General features: G+C 50.1%; 1 protein-coding gene across 1 annotated transcript in view; it reads right to left on the bottom strand.

The window, feature by feature from the left end:
- Positions 1-9,388: 9,388 nt before the first annotated feature.
- LOC149331215 (endothelin-converting enzyme 2-like) overlaps positions 9,389-18,095 on the bottom strand; it is a 32,957-nt gene continuing 24,250 nt past the window's right edge. The window contains exons 8-9 of the mRNA XM_089555908.1: positions 14,201-14,418; positions 9,389-9,863 (exon numbers count right to left, since the gene is read on the bottom strand). Coding sequence (XP_089412034.1) covers positions 9,389-9,863; positions 14,201-14,418 — 693 coding nt within the window. The remainder of the gene's footprint in view (positions 9,864-14,200; positions 14,419-18,095) is intronic.

Genomic DNA, 18,095 nt, shown 5'->3' with positions numbered 1-18,095 from the left:
ACGAGCAACGTCTTACTGAGTGGGGAAGTGCGTGGTGGTGGAGGGAACGCGGCTACGTACTTATCTGTTTTTTTCAGCAGCGTCTCCTTCCGCGGACGCTGTTGTCGCTGCGGCGCGCGTCTTTGTTTTCTTTTCTTCTGACCTCTTCATTCTCCTCTATATTAATTAGGCTAATTGATTAATTAAGCAATTAACTAAACTCAGTCCAACTTAGTTGCAGCATCACTATACGATCCCTTTGATTGGTTGCATGGTTACTATTGATTGTAAAACATTTTATTCGCCGGGAAGAGCTTGGCAAGAGGTCGCGTTAAGTGGTCGAGAGTACATAGCCCTCGACGACTTTGTCAGCCCACTCCACCGCCAAAACTTGCGTTCTGGGGTCAGAGCTAGCCAGCACGGTCTCCCACCGCTCGAGAGAAGGAGCTGTAACTAGATCACCCGGAGGTGGCTCTATTTTGCTGTCCCACAGGATGTGATCGTAGGTAGCACGTTGGCCACAGTGTTTGCAGTTTGGGTTGTAAAGATCTGGATAAATGCGCGCGAGGAGTGATGGGGTGCGTATCGATCTCGTCTGTAGACGACGCCACGTAACCTCTTGTTCTTTACTAAGTCTTTTGTCTGGAGGGGGGAAAATTCTCCTCTCTAGTTTAAAATGATTGGTGAGATCATGATATGTGATCATGGAGTCCTTCGTGAAATTCAGGGAGCCAGGCTCATCCACGGCCCGGTCGACGAAACCTCGGGCTTTATTGTGGGCTGCCTCGTTCCCCGGATTCCCCGAATGGGCTGGGACCCATATCAATTCGGAATAATTTGGTGAGAATTTGGTTGCGTTAAGGATTCTAAGGGAGGTGTTTGTAATTCGCCCTTTAGCGAAATTATTGATACCCATTTTGGAATCGCTGAAGATGATGCTTCCTTGGGTATGCGCTAGGGCGAGGGCTATAGCCGCCTCTTCTGCCGTTTCAGAGGATTTCGTTTTGATTGTCGCCGAGACGATGTGGTCACCATTCTCGTTCACAACCACAATTGCAAAGGCATTGGTATTTTTGTATTCTGCTGCATCTACATAAAGTGTTCCAGCGCACTGTCTGTATTTGTTATGTAAGGCTTTGGCTCTTGCTTGTCTTCTACCCTCATGGTGTAAGGGGTGCATGTTTTTGGGGAGTGGTTTGATTAGTAGGGCCGTCCTATAGTCGCGGGGTAAGTCTACTTTAGCATCGTTATTCGTAGGTTGAAAGTTAATTCCGAGCCTGGTAAGAATACTCCTGCCAGTTCTGGAATTGGCTAATCGCGCTGTTTGAGCCATTAAATGGGCTTCTTTCAGTTCATTGTAGGTGTTATGTATTCCTAACCTCATAAGCCTTTCAGTTGAGGCATTTAGTGGGAGTCCTAACGCAGCCTTATAGGCCTGCCGTATCATACTATCCAATTTGTCCTTTTCTGCTTTCGAAAATTTGAGATAAGGGGTGGCATAGAGTATCCTGCTTAGCGCAAAGGCCTGCACTAGTCGGCATAAATCTCTTTCCCTCACCCCTTGTCTGCGGTTAGCTATGCGGCGGATTAATCGCGCCGTCGCTTCTACCGTGCGTTTTAGCTTAGTGAGTGTGTCAGTATTCTTTCCATTTGTTTGTAAATACAACCCCAGTATTCTCATGGTCTGTACCTCTTTGACAGATCGTCCATTAACATAGACGTTTATTTGCGGGGGGGTTGTCGTGGTACGCCTACCTCTTTGTTTACGACGGATCACTAAAAGTTCAGATTTTTGCTCAGAACAAGTGAGGCCGGATTCCCATGCGCATGCCTCAATGATGTCCACTGCTGCTTGGAGTGTGTCTTCTATGTAGCCTTCGCATCCTTTGATTACCCAAAGTGTGATGTCATCTGCATAGAACGTGTGATGTAGGTCTGGTATTTGTGCCAGTTTGGGGGGAATTTTGATGAGGGAGAGGTTAAAAAGGAAAGGGGACAGGACGGAGCCCTGTGGCGTTCCTTTACTTCCTAGTGTGATTGGGGCGGACTCTATTGTTCCGACCGTTATCACTGCTGTTCTGTTAGTGAGGAAGGATCGGATGTAGTTGTACGTCCTTTCTCCGGGGTTGATTTCTGACAAGTTTGTCAAAATGGCTTTGTGGGTGACGTTGTCGAAAGCTTTAACAAGGTCTAAACCCAATATTCCTTTCGTTCCTGTTCCCTCGTCAGCTTCAATTATGTCCTTGTTAAGCTGCAAGAGTATGTCCTGCATGGTTACTAGCCAAAGTACAATTGGCCCCATTTGAAATTCGCGCACTGTGACGTCACGAGCATTTCGACCAATTGAAAAGCGTGTCATTGGGGGCGGAGCTGGTTACGAGGCCGACGACGACGCGAAACCCAGGAACGGACGCCAAAGAGCTGCGCTCTAAAATTCAAGATGACGTCACCGTGATAACAAAGAGAAAAAATTTCTCTCGAAGGTGTGGGAAATAACGTAACCCATAAGCAACAAAACCGCGTTGCTTCTTGACGAGAGAGCGGGAGAGAGAACAAAGTTGAATCTAGTGTATGCATTGCCTTACGACTGTACGCTCATCGGTAGGTGTGTCATTAGAAAGGAAGAGGAAAACAAAACAAATAATGGAAATAAAAACAGTGCTTCCGTATTCAAAGAGAATAAGCAGCCGTAACTGTCCTCTGTAATTTTGTGGTATGAAATTAAAAAGCACACTACACACGTGGTCGTACTGCCGGCCGAGCTGGGAACACGTAACATTCTGTCAGTGCGGGCTGTGAGGGAACACCTAGCAACCATGTTGCTGAACATGCCCACAAATTTGTCGTATTACCCCGGGAACGGGTGCTCCTTAACAAAACGCTCAGACTGAATCTTGAATTGAATATACAATTCAAGATAGGACCAAAGCGTGGAAACATATGGTGAGCGTCGGTGGGTCCGGCTCCGCTCACAAGTGCACTTATTAACCATCCACCAATGGCGCAGCCGTCGCTTGTCACGCTGTCTTATAGCTATGCGCTCTGGCGGAGCGCATTTTGATACTGGCCGTCAGCTCGCGCGCTCCATCCTCCAGCCGCGGTTAGCGTACCAGGCCCAATTTCATGGCCTCACCCGCCGACAGCGGGACTCTCTTGAATCAATCAATTGGGAGGCTATGCGCGCCATTACTTATCTTCCTCGTATCACACCCATACCCATTCTGCAAGAGTACGCTCAACTTAATACATTAAGTGAAATCACCGACCAGCGTGAGGCAAACAGAGCACACAAGATGTCGCTTCAGCATCATCGTTTACACTCTCTTCCTCCATGGTCATACTGATAACTTAGACAAATGCCCCTCTGCTTCGACGCCGATATCAGCCGTTCATCAGCCTTCAGGGTGCATAATATACACCGATGCATCACACACAGCACTGCAGGGAGCTGCCGCTCTTTAGAGTCCCTCCCATCTTAACTCCCGCGCTACATATAGCGCGGGTACTTGCTCCCCCCTTGCCTTGGAGCTTCAAGCGATACGCAATGCAATTGCTTCTCTTCCACTCGTACCTACTTTCGATATTGTTATCATTTACACCGACTCCATTGCCGCCCTTAAGCAGCTTAAGGCTGTCCGGCGCATATTCAAAGTTACACAATCCATTCACCAACTTTGCAAAAAATACCCCTGTCCTGTGCGCATACACTGGATTCGCGGCCATGCTCAGGATCCGCATAATATTCAAGTGGATGCAATGACGTACCTTGATACATCAGGCATCCCGCCACCTTCCCCTCTTCCCCCAGATCCGTTCCTGTCCCATGTTTCCGAGAAACAGGCTTTGCGTCAGCGAACACGCGCTCTAATTCCTCCGTGTTCGTACCCTCTCCCCCGTAGTCCCACTCGGGAGGAGGAGGTATCTGTGCGCCGGATTCGGGCAGGAGCGACTCTGTGCGTCATCGGTGGCCTTACAAACGGTTAGAAGTGACTGACAAGTCTCCCATTGTGGGCCGCCGCGGTGGCTCAGTGGCTATGGTGGTCGGCTGCTGACCCGAAAGACGCGGGTTCGATCCCGGCCGCGGCGGCTGGAATTTCTTTGGAGGAGAAATTCTAGAGGCCCGTGTACTGTGCGATGTCAGTGCACGTTAAAGAACCCCAGGTGGTCGAAATTTCCGGAGCCCTTCACTACGGCGTCTCTCATAGCCTCAGTCGCTTTGGGACGTTAAACCCCATAAACTAAACTAAACTAAACTCTCCCATTGTGGTGCTGCGCCAGACCTGTGTGACGAAGAACATTTGCGGTGGACTTGCCCGGCTACAGCCTGCGTGAGACCACGCTTCGTAAAGAAGGTAGGCCTGCGATGGGACGTTGCAGGCGATTATCGCAAGTGGACACATGATAATCGCTTTATCGAGAACTTTTGCCACTTTTTAAGCAAGGCTTCATCATCATCATCATCATCATTTATTGAACCCTTAAAGATCCCGTCTGGGACATTACATAAGGGGGGGGGGGGGGGGAAGACAGTGATGTGAAACAGTCATACAAAAGCATGTAAGCATAGAAAAGCATAACAAAAGAACAAAAAATAACAAGAATAACAAATTTGACGTGAAATTAGCGTCAGGTGATTCAAATAGAACAGAATATATATGGCAAAGCAGTAGTATATAAATTACACATTAAAAAGTACGGAAATGAAATAAGTGGGAAAACACTTAGGGGGGGGGGGGGGGGGTGTCGCAATAACACAAGCAGTTCAAATTGCACTCAGAGCATCGCGAGGGAAGTAGCTATAGTTGGATCAAGTGGTCTGTTATTAGCTGTCTGTTATTGTTTACACTCCTTCTTTCTCTCCCTTTCTCATTATGCCTAATGGCAAACATCCCGAATAAAAAAAATACTTTGCACCTTTTAAAGTAACTAGAAGATATAAAGCAGAGAAACGGTGCTCTCGCGCCTCCATGTACCCTATATATGAGTTTTTTATGGAAGATCTACACTCAAATAAATGTGAATACTGGCTTGATAGCTGCTGTAGTCTTCTGAATATCAGAATACCTCGTAATGTCAAGACTGTTCTACGCCTTTTACGTCGACGAGTCCGATATATGGATTGTTTAGTTTGTAAAGCGCGTTAGCACTCTTAATTTTATAACGGCAATGTCTCGCACTGCTGTAAGCTGTTTTGCGCTTCCAAGTTGCACCACATGGGTTATCGATATTGTCTCGAGACTTGGAACGATCGATTGTTGAGCACACACTAAATAGTGGCGATTATTTGAGAGTGGGCACTGCCACGCTTATCTCGACTAACCAGGCTCCATGGCACGGCCACCGCTGCAGCACTCCTGTCGCCAATTATTTGGAAGCCCGGGCCGAAGTGATGAAACGTAACGACAAGCGAAAGTAAATAACCACGATAGGCGCGAGTTCGGGTCGTGCCAGAAGGTGCTGTGACGCCATTCTAACATAGTTTTGATGGATGCGACATGTCAAGAGGCCTGTGTACTGCGAGGTGTCAGTGCACGGTAAAGAACTCCAGGTAGTAGAAAGCAACGGGAGCCTTCCACTACGACGTCCCTCATAGTCTGAGTAGCTTTGGGACTTTAAACCCCATAAACAAAACTACTGCAGCGTACGGGCTGCGCATGATTGACGTTTCTGAGAAAGAGGAAAGTTTGTTATGTTTATGCCATCGAGAGTGGTTCTCTTAAACCTTAAGTCCTAAGCTGGCTGCAGTGTCTTGCGCCCGGAGGAGCATCAAGGGGAGCGGCCCCCAGTGTCCCCCAAGGGTCCAGTGGGGTGGCTAAAACCCTGGAAACACTTAGGGCGTGAACCCTGAGCGACAATGGGTGGTTGCTCATTCACTAGAAGAATGCGCCTGAGTAGGCACCAGGAGGAGAGAACTCGTGGTACCCATAGTGCTGCTGTCAGAGACCGGGCAAGCAAGATGTGTAACCAGTGGGACGATGTGCTTTTGAACTCGTCGCATGGAGCAGAGCTGTTATCGGGTCTGGCGCTAAATAGCTGCGAACTTAGTAGCAGGAGTTCGTCCGTAGCTAATGTGTTCAACGTGCTTAATAGGAGAGCGCACTGTCCATAAGAAGTGTTCGGTACACTTTGCGCGTGACTAAGAAAGTTCTGAACCCGGAGTTCTATTGCAGTCTACATGCCCCTAAGCTTACATATTGAAATAGTCCCTCTCACTGGTCGCTGAACGCTCGGAGCGTCACGTGCACGAAAGAGGGAAAATAGGGGTTCAACTGAGCGCTCTTCATCAGAGAAGCGGCGTCGTGGCCCACTGACCTTTCTGGTCGTGCATGCATTGACATGGTATGCATACTAATTACTAGTCACTGCAAGAATATGGCTGATACGCCAGCATTCAGGCAGTTTTCCTATAGACGTAGTTTTGTTTTGCTCATGTAGTTGTTTTTCAATTTTTTTATAATTGGAGACAAAGGTTATAAATTTGGTAGAGTGCGAGAATAGCGGTCTTTTATATTGCTTCTACCTGAAACGTACAGTCGCGAGTAAAAAAGATTAGCACACATGACGGAGCGCCGGAGTGGCAACGCGTGGCGCTGCGGGTGGCGAAGAGGCTGATAACGAGAGTGCCGGGCCGTTCCCATTCTACAGTATTAGGGGGGTTCAGTGGACTGTCACAGACCAGCAAAATTACTGGCTAAAAGCGGCGCTATCATCTATTGTTTCCGCGAGTTCCTTTTGACAAACCATCGCGGACATAAAAAAACAGTAATAAAAAGAAATCATCTTTACTCATGATAACCGAGCCAAAATAAATGCCGCATGCGCAGTCACGTAGAGTCGGCACTTCGGCGCTCGGGAGGTGCACGCTTGATAAAGCTTACTTCCTGCCGTCCCCCCCTAGGCTTAAACATGTAAACGGCGCGATAGGCAGGTCTGCGGGCCGCAGTGCCGCGTGGTGAGATATCACAATTCTGATCGCCAGTGATGCGTGCTAATATTTTTTGCTCGCGACTGTACGCCGCAAAAGTTCTAGCGGCGAAGTACCCGTGTCCTCACTAGATATAAGAAAAGGGGAAGCGACCTAATACCGGCAATTTCTGTGGTTCAGTACGACGAAGAGGCATTTCGATATTTTTCTCGAGGTCGTACAAAGGAGTGACTGGAGCCACTTGACCAGAGACGTAGGAGATATGGCACGAACCAATGACTAGTAACGTTTCAGACGAATATGTCATGGCCCTTTCGTAAACTGCCAACGAAGAGCTAGCTAATGGCGGCAATGGCCTCCTCTGCCTGCGTAATTTTTGATGTGTTAGTTGACTCAACGCCTAGCATAATTTAAGCCTCACCTTAGGTATTAAGTGAGTCCATCATATTCGGACACTGTCAGGCACCCGACAGTTATCGGTGCCATCACAATGGCCGTCTCTTGGCAAACATCCCCACACGTGCACAGCGGCACGATGCGGACAGTCAGTTTCAAGTTGGGCTGGGCCCAAGTCGAAACAGTTGAAGTAGCAGCTGGTAAACCCAGGAAATTTATTCCAGTGCTGTATTCTAGAAGAACAGGATAACACAGATGTCGGATGCCTAACAAAGCTTTATGTCAAGAAACTGATTCATTCCTACATTCCAATTATAGGAAAATAAAAAAAAAGACGAAGACATTCATTGTAACCGGGAAAGATTGCTTATGCGCCAACGCACAAGCAGAGATGAACAGAAAATGTGTGCTGCTAATAAGAAATCCAACGCCTTATTTTGTGTCATTGAACAAAGTTAATTGACGGTAGGTAGAAAAGGAAAGCATGTTTTACTTTCGAACACTTCAGGGCAAAAATCATTACAATTCATAGCGTTTACGGAAAAACTGTCGAAAAAGCCTTGTCACGTTGTTCGGCTTCGTTGGAACAATAAAAACAGTGCGTACAGGGGAGCTAGAGGGTGCGCCATTTTTCAAAACCACGCTAAACAACCGTTTTCTTCCTGCGTACTTTTATTTCTCTGCGGACAGTTCGAAAGGTTTTGTGTAGGTGTCTTTGGAATACAGAGATGCCTTGTTCCATGGGTGAACCCACAGGCCAGCGGCCTTTGGCCGTCATATCCAGCATAAAAGCAGCCAAAACATCTATACTGCCCTAGTTTTGCGCTCTCATGAAATAAATACCGAGGCCCAAAACTGGAGATGTATTGGCACAGGCCGGCCCCATAAAGGACCAGAGTAAAGGAGTAAAACCATCTATTTCTAATATTGGGCCAATTATCTGTGCTGCTTGGGATAGCGCTGTGAGCATGACATCAGGATCCATTGCACGCAAACTTGGAAATGGTCAGCGCCAACAACAAAAAAAAAACTACAGCCGGTAGACATAGGAAACAGTGTTAGTATAAAACAATGCAATCGTGACCATATATTCCAAGAAGCATGCTAAGCCATGTAGACCCAATAATGTGACCAGAAAAATTGTTAATGGACTAATAAAAACATGACGACGAACGTTGCGAACAAGCTAGCACCTAGGCAGCTGTTATACATATTTCAGAAAAGCATTGCAGGAGCGTTGAAAGCATAAATGATGGGTACACAGTTCATCAATGAAGGAGCAGACGAGACGAGCTGAATCAGTAAACAACCACGAATAAAATGCCAAAAAAATGGCATACTAGTGAGTATGTTCAAATTAGGTGAAAGGGTGCTGGCGCTGGTTAATTAATAGAAACGAGTAGAAATCGTGTTAGCATGATAGTAATATCGCGCTAGGGTACTTTAAAAGTTTTGATTATGATTTCAATATATCTACACTGCATACCAGTCATGCAGCTGGTATTCAGTTCAGGAACACTTGCTGCTTTGTGTGAGATGAAGGAACCGAATTCCGCATCGGAGACATTTATCTTCCTGTTCGTAACGATCTTGAAAGAGGTTAGCTTCAAGTCTTAATTCCCACATCTAACACGTTTTTGAATCATCCCGTTAAAGCACACATAGACCTACAGTGAAGGGTATCTATCATGAAGTTAAACGATCTGGAAGTCTTTCACAGTCCATTTTCCTACTGAAGTCCAATTGAATCTCAACGACTGCTATAATGTGCATCGTTGTAAGTGTTACAAATAAAAAAAGTTCCATAACGCGTGCACATGCAGGTGGATTCAATACGAATGGGAACACCGAGTTTACGTTCAAGAATATAATTTAATAATTACGCGTAAACCTTCATTTAAATCGAATCCGCGACTATGACAGACCTTGGGAAAGTGTAATGGGAATCCTCCGACCAGGAAAAAAGTGCTTGAAACTATACTTTCTATTATTATTTTTCGGGAGTAATGCTTTACTGCTGCCGCCTGATAAGGTGTTCCCCTTCCTATTACCCACAGCTGCACAAAGAAAGACAAGGCAGGCGACCGGTCACCGACGCGGTGACGCCGTGACTGGCGTCTTGTCAGTGGCGAACATGTGGCACGGTTCCTTGAACACCATGCGGCTATCGGGCGCACATTTGAATGCCTCCGCGAAGTCGGCACTCCAGCGCAGAGTGCCGTTGCAGTTCACGGGCACCTTGGTTCCCGTGCATTGCAGATAGCAGGAGGACACGTAGAAGAGCTGCCGCGGCGACAGGTTCTCCAGTCCCGGCAGGGGAAGTTCCTCCTCTTGGAACAGGAAGTACGTGTTACCCCCAGAGCTATTCGTGTGCTTCCTCGCATTCGCAGCGTAGAGGGCGCCAGCGGCTTCGATGGCGCTGGCGCCCTGCACGTCCGCGAGGGGCGGAGTCCACCCGGCGGAGATGGTGCAGCAGCGCTGGAAGGCGGCCGCCACCTTGGGCTTGAAGCTCCAGTAGAGTTTAGAGGTGATGCGAGCCATGGACGTGGCGAAGGTGCCGTACCTGTTGGCGCGCGAAAGAATGTCGGTGGGGGAGAAATTAGAGAGTGGTCTTAAGCGGGGCTCGTTCAGCCTGTTCAACTTGTTTTTACGGCTGCAGATTACACTGCTGGTTAACATACAGGCCTGTTTAATTCGTCGTAAGTGAAGGAAAATAGAAGCTGATATGTAACGATAGATGGCCGAGTTACATTGAGGAAGAGGGTCCTTGTACTGAAAAGATAGCTTTTAGAAGGTTGAAAAAGTAAAAAAAGAAAAACAGCGGTCGCCACCAGCAGCAGTTTTCGCAAGTTCAGTGACGTCAAGAAAGCTTTTACACGAGCATCTCTGAGGGCGGTATAGACCACCATTAAATTCATAGCGGTGGTCACGGAGTCCCTTTCAGATCTTGTTGTCACAGGTTCGAAATCTCGCTGCGCGAAAACTTTTAAACTGATGTTTCGCCGCAGTAATGCGTATTTTGCTTCCGGACAAGCACAAGCGTAGCTAAGAGGAGCCATTAACTTTTACAAAAATTAGGTGATGATGTCCTCAGTATCCTTTACAGTTATTTACAACTACAGCCGCGTAAGTGGCTGCACCTTTGCACGTACAGAGTCTTACCCCCGTATTCACAAACGCACCTTACACTTATCTTTTCTCTTCATTCACTTAAGAGGGCCCTATCGTGTTTCACAATCAAAACTTATACTTAAACTGAGCAGTTTTGCGGCCTTAACTTATGGGTAAGTGGGCATTTTTCAAGGTAGGCTGGGAGCTACCTTAACGCGCTTCTTATCACATCCAAGATGGCTACACACTATGAAAGCTTCTCTGCGCAAGTCGACTTCGTCGCCTTGAGAAAAGAAATGGAAAGCCGGGAAGGTCGACCATATGGGAATACATTACGGCGCATACTTCGGGACCGCATCAACCCAATGGAACATTACGAAGACAGGGAATTTCTCTCCCGGTCCGTTGTGGGAGGCAATTCTTTTCTATGGGATCAGCGGCCCGGTTCGGATGACGCGGCTGTGTTACGTTCTGTGCGAGCCGAGCGAGACGCGCGCCGGCGTTCTGGGCCAGCGGAGTGTGTGGGGACGCTTTCGTCCCCTGCGTCGCTTTCCCTCAACGCGCTAGTTCCCTGTGGTTAGCTCCTCCGCAAAGCACTCCTCTCGGTTCGGTGACTTTCCACTAACAGGGGAGGGCGCTCGCGTCGCAGCGACACCAGCGCCACGGATGGCGTTTTGCTGCGCGCTCGCGGGGAGCTACGGGCCTCTTCTCCCTCGGCTTCTGCTCCGCATCGGGAAGCGTGGTGGACGTTCACGCGCAAAGCTCCGCTCTTGGCCGCGGGCGTCCTCGTGTGGAAACTTCTTCCCCTCAGCTCGTTCCGTCGGGCCTCGGAGTTTATCCCTTTGCCCTACCGTGGGCGGACGTTCGCTCGTAGCCGTGCTGGTGAGTCGGACATCCTAGATTCCTCAGTGTATTTTGTTGCTAGCTGGCGTTATTGTTGCTATAGCAATAAATGCCTTGTTTGTGTCAGCCAGTGTGTCGTTCCTTTGTTCCCGTAGAGCACGGCCCGCCGTGGTCGGCGTGCGCTCAGTAGCGCTCGCGATCACGGGGTGGGGTCAGCGCGGTTTTGAACTGAGTCAGCCGTGCTTAAACGGGGAATACGTGTTTATTTCCCCAGTTTTAACCCAACATCTGGCAGCCCAACGTGGGGCCTGCTCTTGGAACATTGGACGACAGTCTGTTCGGTTCGAGGAACGCTCTTTGTCCGGACTTGACAAGTGCTAGGCCTAGAGTGAATTTTGATCGCTAGGACCTGCGGCATGCTTTCTTGAGTGCGAGGTGTATTGCGCTGCAGCATGTTTGAACTTTTCGACATGCTCAGCATGTTTTTTTGTGAAGTTTTCTTCCTGGAGTTTCTTCAAGAACCACTTGGTCCGCATCGAGGGAGCGCGAGGCCTAGCGCCCGCGGAGTTGCCGAGCCCGAAGCGAGTGAGTACGGAAGCCGCGTGGGTGGTCCGAGTTTTCTGTATATATTTTCTCGCTGTCTCTTTTTCGACTCTGGGAGTCGCGGCTCTGGGAGCCGGGTGGCCTGGGGCCACGGGTGCCTTAACGAGCTCGCTGGTATTGCAGCTCGGCACCGGGCGTTCCGACACCGTCCGATACGGTGGGCGCCGATCACTCAGCAGCTGCTTCGTGCAGTGAGCGGGGAGGACCACCCCACAACGCTGATGTCTCCTCGCGGCTGCGCGCACGAAACCCGTTTCGGGTCTTTCTTTTGTTGGGGGTCGTCGACCTTCACAGTGGCATTGAGGCCTAAGGCTATTCATAGCCGCCTGCACCTTGTCAAAAGTGACACGACCACCGGACCGTGGTATTGAGAGGGGGCGCACTTTGCTGGCCCACCCGTTTTTTTTTTAACCTCGCATGAACCGAGCATTCTCGTTCAACTCAAGAAAGGGCTTTGTTCACTCGAACTTTGCGTTGCACAGCCGCCCGATACGTTTTGCTAGCGAGTTGAGCATTGAGCCACCAGGCCTTTGTGTACGCCGTTTCCCCTCCCGTGACCTACGTTAAAGGCATGCGGAGTGTGTTTTGGCAATCTTTCAGATCCAGCGGAGCCACTGCGGCTTGCTGTCCTGTGCACATCGTCTCGCTGCCGCCTGCTGCGACGGAGCGGCCTGTATCCTGTTCGCCGCATCCATCCGGGGCAGCTGTGGCGAGACCAGACAGCAGCCACCTCTGGCTGCTGTTGCCCTGGCGACTACTGCGGAATCTTGGCCTGCGGTGGTCAACCGGCCCTCCTCTTCGCGGGCCTGCGGGCACATAGCCCCCGGGCCATGCGAGTCGTCCCAGCGGAGACCTTCACGCCGCCTTCGGAAGACTGCGTGCACCATGTCGGCGTGACCTCCGCTGCGCGACCTGCCTCAAGTGCATGAAGACCAGGAGACTCCTCCATAGCATGTAACTTGCAGGCGCGTGGGTCTATTTAAGGTTGGGGGGATGTGGGGACGCTTTCGTCCCCTGCGTCGCTTTCCCTCAACGCGCTAGTTCCCTGTGGTTAGCTCCTCCGCAAAGCACTCCTCTCGGTTCGGTGACTTTCCACTAACAGGGGAGGGCGCTCGCGTCGCAGCGACACCAGCGCCACGGATGGCGTTTTGCTGCGCGCTCGCGGGGAGCTACGGGGCCTCTTCTCCCTCGGCTTCTGCTCCGCATCGGGAAGCGTGGTGGACGTTCACGCGCAAAGCTCCGCTCTTGGCCGCGGGCGTCCTCGTGTGGAAACTTCTTCCCCTCAGCTCGTTCCGTCGGGCCTCGGAGTTTATCCCTTTGCCCTACCGTGGGCGGACGTTCGCTCGTAGCCGTGCTGGTGAGTCGGACATCCTAGATTCCTCAGTGTATTTTGTTGCTAGCTGGCGTTATTGTTGCTATAGCAATAAATGCCTTGTTTGTGTCAGCCAGTGTGTCGTTCCTTTGTTCCCGTAGAGCACGGCCCGCCGTGGTCGGCGTGCGCTCAGTAGCGCTCGCGATCACGGGGTGGGGTCAGCGCGGTTTTGAACTGAGTCAGCCGTGCTTAAACGGGGAATACGTGTTTATCTCCCCGATTTTAACCCCACAAGTGAGACGCGCGCCGGCGTTCTGGGCCAGCCGAGTGAGACGCGCGCCGGCGTTCTGGGCCAGCGGAGTGAGACGCGCGCCGGCGTTAAACAGAAAATATATACAAAAAACAAAACAGAAGCAACTGTTTTCAGGGAGAAAAAAAAGAAAAAAGCAGCTCCGAATAACGCACGAGCAAAAACTGCGAACACACGCACACATATACACAACAGTTTGGACTGGATTGGATCTGAACGACCGCATCGGTGGCCAGACTGAAAACGACGATCGGCTGAAAAGAGCATTTCCGCTCTTACGTTTGCATTAAGCTTCGCGAACTCAAGAATCAGAACTTAATTTTCGTTTATAGTCACTAGCAGCATGTTATTTTTTAAAAAAACGTGCAATTAAGCGCTAAAATAGTTGGTAACCTCGTTCTCAGGCATACTTTTCTGAACGATAAGTGGCCCTTTCATAAGGCGTCCTTTTGGTGCGTTAAGGCGGGTTTTGGGGTCGCACTTAAGCTTTCCCTCAATCTTGTACTTTCTGAGTTCTTATGAAAGTTGCCCTTTTGCCATAAGTGTAAGGCTGGTTTGCGAATACGGGGGTTAGTTATCCCCTGCGTTCCTGGTCGACTATCGCAATGTTTGTTGTTCTACGGTAGCAATACCACATTTCAGAAGCTGTGGACGCTTGAAGGAACTGACAACATTTAGATAAGGTGACGTTGCCAGTGCCTCAGACGAAGTGAGCGCTCACTTCAAGTAGGCCGGGACATCCGGGAGGTAGTAGGGAAAGGTGATGCCCGGCGGCAGTATGACCGTGTCGCGCCCCCGCAGGAAGGGGTATAGCCTGCTGCTCTCGAGTTCTTTGCCCAGCAGCCAGGACAGCTGCTCTCCGATGGTGGCGTACGCCAGGTTCACGACGCGCCAGTTGTGCACCATGTCCGTGTCGATGTCCCCGATGTCCTCCACCGCCTGCGTGGCCCCGTCGGGGGCGACTCCCAGTGCTCTTTCTTAGCAGTTCGGAAGAGTCTGAAGAAGCCTAATTCATTTCGACGTCTTCTTCCAGTTATTTATACTCAAGATGGTTGAGTTAAAGCGGGACGTAGTAACAAAAAAAGAAAAAAAATTTGGCATCGTAGCCTCCGCGCTTCCCCAACTACCAGTTCAGCAGCCCACCAATATTCATTGCAGTTCTACATTCAAGAGGAAGAAATGGGCTTGGCCAGGGCATGTAATGCGAAGGCAAGATAACCGCTGGTCCTTAAAAGGTTAACGGAGTGGATTACAAGAGAAAGCAAGCGTAGCAGGGGGCGGTAGATCGTTAGGTTGGCGGGTGATATTAAGCAGTTTGCGGGGTGATGATGATTACGACTGGGCATAGGCAGTGCGCGCGTGGGTTCTTACGCAATACCCATCGCGATATTACTTGTGCCTCGTTGCGGGCTCGTCGCATGAAAACAGTATGGCACGCGCCATCCAGGGCTTTTGTGTTCTGCCTGTGGCGTACAAAAACGAAGCTCAGAAATCATCGCTCACGAGACTTGTCGATGACAATAGGCCGCGGCCGATCGCTGCTGTTCTTCCTCGTGGACATTGGTTTGGTTTGGTTTATTACGGTTTAACGTCCAAAAGCGACTCAGGCTATTTGGGACGCCGTAGTGGAGGGTTCCGGAAATTTCGACCACCTGGGGTTCTTTAACGTGCACTGACATCGCACAGTACACGGGCCTCTAGCATTTCGCCTCCATCGAAATTCAGCCGCCGCGTCCGGGATCGAACCCGCGTCCTTCGGGCCAGCAGCCGAGCGCCGTAACCGCTACGCCACTGCGGCGGGGTTCGTGGACATTAGAATGGTAACGCAAGAGCTACCTGTGTCTCACCTGTGCAGGTGTTTCAAGGCATGCGTTTTCGACTGCTGAATATGATAAAACTGTGCCGTTTTATTCGAAACGTCTCTCCTTTTTTATTTAGTTTTTGCGTTGTCAGCAGGTTGTTAGCAGAGGTGTCACGCTTTTTGGTTGGTCGAAATGGTTATGACGTCAGAGTGCGCGGATTCCGAGTAGTGAGGTTACCCACTAATTACCCACGGATGCCTGACGCCCCCTTTTGGGGCATAGGACAACTAGTAAAATAGTTGTCGTCCGCTCCGACAGGGGGCGTAAGGCATCCGGGGGTGACTACATTACATACCTTATTACTGCGAAGAGCCATGGATACAACCGAACTCATCGAAGCAGAGAGAGAGTCATATTAAAGAAGCAGTCAAAGTCGGCTGTCAAAGTGTGTAGTTGTAATATGTAGTAGTGAAAGTGTGTAGTGAAATAAGGCACTAGTACAGCACAAACAGTCTCGCAGTCAATGCCAAACAGTGCGCCAGGAAAGGCTCCCGCCTTGCAGAACTTTAGGGAGCCAAAGTGGCTCCTGAATTTTTTCTCCCTTACTCCGTGCGAGGGCGAAAAGCCACGAGTACACAAAATCTTCAGACTAAATTCGTCTACTGCTGAAGAAGGTCTCTGCCACTGATCTGCAATTAACCCTTTCTAGCGTCATATGTGATCCCTGCTGTTCTCAAAAACTTCCGAATTTCTTCTGGCCATCTGATTCTAATCCTGCCAGGTACGTTTACCTTCTAATAGAATCTGCTCAGCTACTCTAAGGGACTACTGAATACCTTAGGAGAGCAGAAAGTTGGGCAAGTTGGTTGATATGCATACTGTAAAAATTGCGCAGAAAAAACGAGGACAAAGCAAAGACAAGATAAGGACGAGCGCTCGTCCTTGTCTTGTCTTTGCTTTGTCCTCATTTTTTCTGCGCAATTTTTTCAGTATACTGAATACCTGCGCTCCGCACCGCTTGGGCGCCCCATTTCAATTTGCTCTTCTTGATTTCAGGTTGGATATGCACATGGTGTCCTCTAATACATTCCTCCCTGTAAGGTATCGGTAGCGTTCGCGGGGGTAATCGGAACGCGGCTGGGGGCACTCAAAGCGGAGCGTCTCCTTTCTTGGAACGCGGCCGCTCGCGAACGCGCTGGGAAGTACGGGTGTCCACCCCACCCGCGGTACCGATTCGCACACGTGCTGGCACGGATGTGTATTTGTGTTTTTTCTATTTTTATTTTGTAGTGGAGGGAATGTTCTCTGCACGTACTGGCACGACCGTGCGTTTGTATTTGTGGAAAGGGCGTTTTGCCCTACGGAAGCTGGAGGGCTGGCCAGGCTCTTGATAAACCAATCATGTGAACATTGTGACATGATTGGAAGCTACGAAATGTGGGCCGGGCCTTTAGGGCTTTAAAACCGGGCCCCGGAGCTGGAAGCGGGGTTCTGAGCTAAGGTGAGATGCTACGCATCTTCGGCAACGCCGAGTAGGGGCCTCCCCTAGTATTAGCCAGTTCCACCTTTTTGTGGTTTGCCCTTTTTGCTGCTTAATGTCTCTAGTGCCTTAATTTGTATATGCAATGTAAATATTTGTATATAAAACTTCAAGTATTCCTTTTTGTTATCCCTGTGTCTTCAAGTCTTCAAGTTGGAACAAACCGTCTCCGACGGGGCACCTCTGGTGCAAAGAAGGAGAGTAGAAGAACCTGAAATTTGCTGGCGCAGTCGACAGGAGGTGGTGAAAAACATTTATAACGCAATAAATATTTACAGAGAGGTGATTGGGGTAGGCCCTATTGGCCCTTTCCCCTAACAATACTAGGTGGAGCCCCTATTCCGGGGCCCCATTGGCAAGCAACGCCGCCCGCGTCCGGTGAACCAAGGCCTTTTGGGTCTTTAGGTCCTGACAGCCGAGCAGGGCCGCCTCCCAGTCCTCTCTGGTGGGGTTGGGGTTGGGGGGGATAGATGGGTTTGACTGACACGCCCAAACCATGTGGAAGGTGTCAGCCACCTCCCCACAGAACTGGCACGCGCCATCAAAGGATGTATTGAAATGTTTAAGCACCGCCGGGCACAGTACAGTGTTAGTAAGAATTTTGATGAGGAGGCGCTCGTCAGCGCGATCCAGACCCTTACAAGGGGCCGGGTAGCGCCGGTGCTCCTCCTTGTAGTAATTGGTGATTTGTTTGAATGTAATGGCCAGATTGTCTGATTGGGAGTACCCTTCCAAGGACAGGGAGATAGCCCGGGGAGAGAGTGCGCGGGCGGCCTGATCGGCCTGTTCGTTTCCCTGGAGTCCCTGGTGACCGGGGGCCCAAATCAGGTTGCGTGGAGTTGGATCTTCAGATCGACAGCTATATTCCAGTATGCGCCAGGCAAGCGGGGGAGCCCAACCCAACTCGTAGTTCCGACAGGCCCCTCGCGAGTCGGTGATGATGTGTTTCGACTTGGGAGTAGTGAGAGCAAGAGCAATGGCAATCTCCTCCGCGTGTGTTGCGCTGTAGGCTTTGAAAGTGAGCCCGTTGACTGTGTTTGTGTTGTGTACGACTGCGGCCGTGTACCACACCCCGTGGTGTGGGCCGGCAACGTCCACGTAATACACATGTTGTTGGTTACCATAGTATCGCGCCAACGCTTCCGCGCGCGCCTGGCGACGACCGCTATGGTCTTCTCTGGACATGTTGCGGGGAAGGGGTCGGACCCGGAGGGCGCGTCTCCAGGGTGCTGGCACTCTCTCCCTTTCCTCAATATGGTAGTCATGTTTGATGT

Source organism: Amblyomma mixtum, chromosome 8 (genome assembly GCF_055824585.1).
Source record: "Amblyomma mixtum isolate Tamu chromosome 8, ASM5582458v1, whole genome shotgun sequence".
Lineage (NCBI taxonomy): Eukaryota > Metazoa > Arthropoda > Arachnida > Ixodida > Ixodidae > Amblyomma > Amblyomma mixtum.
Note: the sequence above shows the minus strand (reverse complement) of the source record. Positions and strands in the feature narration are given on the sequence as shown.